The 7,605-nt window shown below is 34.8% G+C and overlaps 1 protein-coding gene across 1 annotated transcript; it reads right to left on the bottom strand.

The window, feature by feature from the left end:
• Positions 1–3,808: 3,808 nt before the first annotated feature.
• Positions 3,809–6,254, bottom strand: LOC137405108 (uncharacterized). Its single transcript, XM_068091332.1, has 4 exons — positions 6,104–6,254; positions 5,481–5,596; positions 4,502–4,686; positions 3,809–3,947 (listed from the first exon to the last, which is right to left on the bottom strand). The coding sequence occupies exons 1-4, from the start codon at positions 6,252–6,254 to the stop codon at positions 3,809–3,811; spliced, it is 591 nt and encodes a 196-aa protein (XP_067947433.1).
• Between the last annotated feature and the right edge of the window lie 1,351 nt (positions 6,255–7,605).

Raw genomic sequence — 7,605 nt, 5'->3', positions numbered from 1 at the left:
CAGCTGGATTCACAAATAGCTCATCGATTATTGTTATTTATATGGTATTTGTCTTTATATCAGGCTTAACCGTCTGATTTTGACATAGAACATGCAACTGAGTAGAAAAATTGGTTGGAACTGACGATATGTGTGATAAGCGTTCTTGAAATAGTACAGAGACCAATAGAATGCATCTTCTGCTGCCTTGTCATCACTTAAATACAAATTGACACAACTAGATACAGAGTGATCATTTGAAATCATACCTGTAAGAGACAGTGTAGTATTCTGTACCAAGTCTATCAACAGGATAGAGTAAGTTTCCGTCAAGTGAGAAAAGCTTTCTGTTGAGTGCATATACCACAACTCTCTCTGTGGCCTGTATCTTTATAACTCTATCTGACCTACAATGTCAGAGCAAGACATACAGGTACCTGTAATTAATGTCTAGAGAGCATGACGCACAAGTACCTGAAATTGATGTCACTAGAGTCTGCAAGAATATAGTATACAAGGATCTAGAACTAACATCAATAGAGTGAGTCAGTTCATGGCACAAAAGTAGTGTCTACAGAGCGTGCCAAAACATGACATCCAAGTACCTGCCATCAGTTGCCATAAGGTGTGTTAGAACATGACATTAAGTTTATAGGTAAATTTACAACTAAAAACCTTGGTATTTTTAAAATGAGAATATTCTAAAGAAAAAAACCTTACTTGGTGGTACCGTAGATGACAGTAGCACTGGGAGGCAGGTTCACTAAATGGAAACGTCCCTTGGTAATAGTTACAGTTGTTGTAGGGAATCCAGCAGGTGGTGCAAGTCGTGGCTGACTGAAATGAGAAAGACAAGACTAATGAATAACAAGTCTTGCGACAGCAACTCACAAATAACAATATTATCAATTATAGGGAAATGCTGACTGGATATAACAAACTTCTCAATTGCTTACAATAGCATTAGCTATAATATTGTTGGAGGTGAAGAAATAGAGAACGCCATTAGTTCTAAGATTTACGCTTACATGTAAATTGAAAATATAATGACAAAGTTTTAATGAAATAGTCGCTAGTACCCATAAAGGTGAGACAACTACCAGTGTAGCTTACTCCATATGAGTGTCTAGAAAACAAACTATTGCAAGATACAGTGCACGGCTCTGTTACAATAAGAGAACCTATTGAGGATGTGATGAGTATATCAGATTATCTGGTCCCAACCAACTAAAGCTAAACTACAGGTTAAATTCATCAATAATATTAATAATAGCTACAATGGTAATCGTAAAAAATTGTAATAACATTAATATTGATAAAAAAAAATTGCAATAACTATAATCAAAATAATGATAGACTAGACTTCACCATCGAGAATAATAATAATAATGCCAATAAGAGCAATAACAAGAATAAAGATAATCATATTATATGCCATGTCAGACAGAATTTGGAGCCAGCAGGCCATTTGAGACAATACAAAAGTGAACTATATTAGGAACAGCAGGTGTATTGAGTAAAACGCTTTTACAGTATATAACAACTTGGAAGCTACACTTTGACTTATAGCTAAGGAGTATGAAATTAATGTTGTAATACAAGGAGATAACAGAAGTAATTGAAGTTCTAAATAGACTGTTAGAAGCTCTAGAACCTTAGAAGTAAAGGAAAAGATACACCATATCATAGCAGCTGGAATCAGCCAGCATTACTGGTCGAGAGATTCTAGGTCAATAACAGCATAAATAGTGCATAAACTTCACCATTCAATAGTAAGAATAGTCTTAATAATAGTAGTGATAAGGTAGAAGATAGCAATAAATTTTATAAATACTTTACTTGTTTGCAGAATAATAAATTATTCAATGTTTACAACTAAAACACATGTAACACTAGTAACTATGTAACAAGTGGGTAGCGGTATATAAGGTATATCTTATGAGCCGTCAGCGGCTCCTCTGAGCAGCAATACCTGAGAGTAACATCGACTCTGTCAGCGCCAACTTCTGGCGCAACCGACATGTACAGATGAATTTGTTGTCCAAACTGTTCAGCAGCATTTTCCATGAACGTCAGCACATATTCCTTGCCTCCAGCCAGCTCATGTGGGTGTCGAGTGTTTATATCTTCATCTAGTAGACCATCATTGTCATTGTCTAAAACAGGTCAAGACAAGGTCAAAGCAAGGTCAAGGCAGCGTAACTAGGCGCTCAGTAAACACAAAGCTTTTAACAACATTTTTTCAAGTGACGGGTATGGAGTATAGCTAAGTGTGTATTATATTATATTTTCAACCTAATAACAAACATTTTTACTATCCTAAGCAAAATCTGTCAAGATGCTGTCTGGTAACATCTATGTACCATTTACAACCTATATTTTAAACCAGCAATGCCAAAGTAGAGTGAGGACAACCAGTAGCTAAATGTGTGAATAACTATTACTGAATTGCCAGTTGCTAAATACATGTATTTAGCAACTGAAGTATTAGCCATACTAGTAACACTGATAACAGTAATTCAGTTATCTCTGCTATAAAATGTGACTGAATGACATTTGCTTTATTCTGCTTGAACAAAGAGAAATTTTTGCATCTAATGAGGTGCATATGAGATAGTTGGTAATTAAATAGATTAACATGACTCCAGCAAGGTTGCTAAGGTGAACAAAGGCATGAATTATTGGGTGGTCTCATAATTTCTGAGAGCGCTGTACTTGTTCAGTAATAACTCTTGCCAGTTGATGACTACGTGTTTGATACAAGCCTAATTGCTATTTGTCGAATTGATCTAATTAGCCTACATACCAGCTGATAATTTAGTAATGCTTCATTCCAAAATTATTCCAACAACAATAGAAATAACTGGAGAGACTCCCTCCAACTCACTCACCGTATCTGTCGATGATCTCTTCATCTATGTAACCATCACAGTCATTGTCAATTCCATCCCCAGCTATGGCAGGTGTGTGATCGCAACCCTACACACAGCATGTAATGTAACCATATTGTGAATTACATCAAAATAGTATAGTAAACATTCTATTTCCTTGATTTCATGTAATTTGTTTATAAAAAATTCACCAAAATCTCAGGCTGATATTTACATCTTGCTGTTGGGCTTCACTTGTTCACTCACCTCCAAAACCTGTTCAACCAAATTTTCTTTGAAAAACTTGCAAAACTAAATTTTATAATTCGTAAGTTTCACTCCACACTACAACTTATGAGCGTTTCTCAAACGAAAAACAATAAAGAATTATTAATTACGAACTAGTTAAGAATGGTAATCTGGTTTGAATGGTTGTTTGAAAGCAGGGACATAATAGCTATAATGAGCTCACCACATTCAGGTTTATGGCTCCACCGTAAGTATAGCTCTCTCTGTCAGAGAAACCGTAGTATTGGACAGAGAACCTGACAGCAGGGTTAATATGATAAATCTGTGTCACACGACCTTCGGCAGCCTTGAGATCTAAAAATTTTTATTGCTTCATATTATAGAACTTGCTTTTCAAATATTGTCATAAATTACACATTCAATTTGGATTAGTTACAAAAGCAATGAGGTTTATTTTCCTTTGGCCAACACAAAATATACAAGTTTATTTAATTCTGTGAAAGGTTACTAGATATCACTAGTCAACTACTTTGATAGAGTCATAGGGAAGTCAGCTTTATTGCTTACTACATTGTGTTCTATTCATTAAAAGCTAAACTTAACTCTTGTATATATATCTTATTAATACTAAAAACCATCATAAAAATGAAAAAAATGTTATGTCTCAAACCGAATTATATTATCATAGTCTGAGAAATGTGTGTAAATCATCACTTACATCTGGCTACAAGGTTTGTGTTAGGAATCGAGACCCAACCATTGTTCTCCAGGTTACGGCTTCGAATTCTGCTCATTCTTAAGCCAGTCCTTTCATCTCGGTCAATGATGATCATCACACGGTTTATGTACCTGAAATAGTTTCAAGAGGTCATTTATGTAAATGAAATGCTTTGTAGAGGCCTTTTATGTACCCAAAACGGCTTTAAAAGGTCATTTATGCACCTACGGTAAATGGTTTGAAGAGGTCATTTATGCATGTGAAATGGTTTGAGGAGATCATTTATATACTTGAAATGGTTTTAAAAAGTCATTCATGAAACAATGCTAGTAGACATCCTGGAAAGCTGTAGCATGTGGCTGATAACTCCTAAATGCTACAGTTGGACAAACTAAAGGTACAATGCTATGAGAGAATGGCGGGTGAGAAGGAGCAAGTCCTTGACAAGCTGATAAACTAGTGGCAGAAATGTTTAAGGATTTGGACGATGACCAACTCATTCATATAAAAATAGAAAGAAATCAAGCAATGTGTTGAGTTTGCTTTGATTTGTGTCTCTCCTGAGTCCCGAGGAAAAATCTGTAAGTCGGTCGAGCTTTATAAGCCTTTCGGCTACCCTAAATATAGATCAGCTAGAGGAAGGGTGCTCGTACGCAGTGACCTGCACTCAATCATCAATACTTACCCAAAGTGTCCTTCTGGAGGCAAGGTTGTTTGTGGTTGGCTGGAGTACTGGTTTATTCCACCGTATATTATCATACTAGGGTCACCAGTAGCAGCGGCATCACGACCTTGCTGTGAACCGAACACTTGAGCTATCTGTATTGGCTTGTTGGACTGAACATGTGCAAAGCTGTTCAAACTCGTTATCTGAAAACATGTAAGTCACCAATCAGCTAAAAGCATGAGATACGTAATTAAATCTGTTAATATAACATAATAGTGAAACCAAAAATATTAACGAATAAATTAAGTAAAGAACAGCATTTTGTCACAATTTGTAGATAAGGGCTACAACTTATTTTTGAGTAAAATTTGTGAAAATTGGTGAAAAACCTCTCTAGCTAACAAGAACCAAGGCTATTAACAGATGATTTCACAACTTAGATCAATGGATGGAAAACTTACTAAGAGAATAAAGAGGGTTTTGATAATGGCAATATTATAGCATGAGAGTAACAGACTTGAGTTGAAGGAAGTGCCGACACAGCCATTCGTAAATGATACAAAGCCCTAATACTTTAAGAATACAACAATGCATTACAGCTTTACATTAAAATTAAAGTCTGCTAATTGAAACTAAACCAGAACCAGCCAATCAGAAATAAGCTGAAGTCAGCCAATCAAAATTGAGCTAAAGTAAAGTCAGTCAATCAAGCTAGACTGAGTTCAAGCCTGCTAACCCTAACTAAAGATTGTGGCTATGTGTGTATAAAGAGGGTTTTCTCTACTAAATGCAATAATGCCGCACCAAAAAATGCTACACTTTTTGGATAACTTCTATTAGTACATACTTATAAGAATAATATTTATAAAAGTTCAATATTTCCTTGATTAGTTTTAATAAGATATGTTCATCGTATTCTAAGGAGATATAATCTATAGTCTGAGCTCCTACTCCACTGTCATCTGTCGCTAAGGAAGGCATGCGGGGTCAGACTTACAAAAGCTTTTCCACGAGCTTCCGGAATGTAAAGAGTCACTGGAGCTGCACCATTTTGGGTTATTACAATCGTAGTGTCAGGTTTACTGCTCACAAATATGTGAGTTTCTCCCAGCGCTAAAAGAATGCAGACGCATAGTACATAAATAAGTAGTTGTAAATGCATTTATAAAATTCACTGTTTGTGACAGCTGAACACAGGTGGCTGTAAAACTACATCATGTATAACTATACGTATATATATAATATATATATATACATGTATAAATATATACACATGTATAAATTTATATATACGGTATATAAATATACATGTATATATATTTATACATGTATATACTGTATATACATTTATAAATATATATACATATGCACAATAATATACATATAAATCTATTTATATATTGTAGATATATATATATAAATATATATACATGTATCTACAAATATACATAAATATCTATATATAACTATGAAATCTTTAGAAAAATAATAGAAAAAAGAAATAGTTGGTGAAAGTAATGAGCCAGATGAAAACAATACAATCAGTTTGTGGGTACAATATTAAAACAACGGCTAAAACAACAGAATACAGAGGCTAAGATTTCTGTATACGCTACTTACAGGCCCCTGTTAAACCAGATGGTGCAGGTGCAATCACAAACTCTCTCTGCCAGGTAGACACAGGAGGAAGCTGGGAAACCAAATGGTCTCTTGACCATCCTTCTTGACCTATTTCTACGTGAGCCCTGACATTTCCGGAGAAGCAAGCCATCTGTGGGATAGACAAAAAAATTATTTTATATGAAGTGAAAATGTAAAATAAATTATGCTTGGTGAGTTTTGACCCCTAAAGGAATGTAAATAAGCTGACCTAATACATATAAGTGAACTGACCTAATTAAACACTTACAAACAGCATCACAAATAATCAGCTTGTATAATGCTGAAAAGTAAAAATATGAAAACAGAAAAAACCTTAGAATATGTAATAGAAAACTAATCAAGTGTATGAAAATAAAGAAAAGCAAACAAGAAGTCGTATAGTAAACCAAACAACTAGGAAGTACAAACAAGTGATGGCGAAAAGAGAAAATGCCTGAAAGCAAAGATCATAGAAGTAAAGATGGTGTAGAAAATTTACAGGCAAAAGTAACTCCTTGTTTAGGTGAAAAGTACACGGTAGAAAAATAGGGACACAATATATAACAAAAGATGACATGTAAATAAAATGAAGACAAAAACAAGCTGCATGTAAATGTAGTAAAGATAAAAAAGCGCTTTTGATGGTTTTAATGAAAAGAAAAAGTGCATGTAGATGGTGTTAAAGTAGAGAAAGTAAATGTAGCTAGTATTAAAATAAAGAGAAAGTGCCTGTAGATGGTGTTGAAATAAAGAGAAAGTGCCTGTAGATGGTGTTGAAATAAAGAGAAAGTGCCTGTAGGTGGTGTTGAAATAAAGAGAAAGTGCCTGCAGATGGTGTTGAAATAAAGAGAAAGTGCATGTAGATGGTGTTGAAATAAAGAGAAAGTGCATGTAGATGGTGTTAAAGTAAAGAGAAAGTGCCTGTAGATGGTGTTGAAATAAAGAGAAAGTGCCTGCAGATGGTGTTGAAATAAAGAGAAAGTGCATGTAGATGGTGTTGAAATAAAGAGAAAGTGCCTGTAGATGGTGTTGAAATAAAGAGAAAGTGCCTGTAGATGGTGTTGAAATAAAGAGAAAGTGCCTGTAGGTGGTGTTGAAATAAAGAGAAAGTGCATGTAGATGGTGTTGAAATAAAGAGAAAGTGCCTGTAGATGGTGTTGAAATAAAGAGAAAGTGCCTGTAGATGGTGTTGAAATAAAGAGAAAGTTCATGTAGATAGTGTTAGAGTAAAGAGAAAGTAGATAGTGACCAAATAAAAACAGCATCAATCAGAATAAGAGAGGTCAACCTTATCATTGGACATGAGCTCTGCTCCAGTCAAATCTCCAACTGATCTCAAAGCGATGACTTCAAAAGCATTAAGTGTAACATTGAAGCTCTGTCCAGGATTGAAACGAATACCTGCAACAACATAAACAGAATAAGGTAACACTGAATAGACAAAATTTTGTGAAACATGTCGGCCAATCTGCAGTAGCTCA

This window comes from Watersipora subatra, chromosome 9 (genome assembly GCF_963576615.1).
Source record: "Watersipora subatra chromosome 9, tzWatSuba1.1, whole genome shotgun sequence".
Classification (NCBI taxonomy): Eukaryota; Metazoa; Bryozoa; class Gymnolaemata; order Cheilostomatida; family Watersiporidae; genus Watersipora; species Watersipora subatra.
This window is presented reverse-complemented; position numbering and strand designations above follow the sequence as displayed.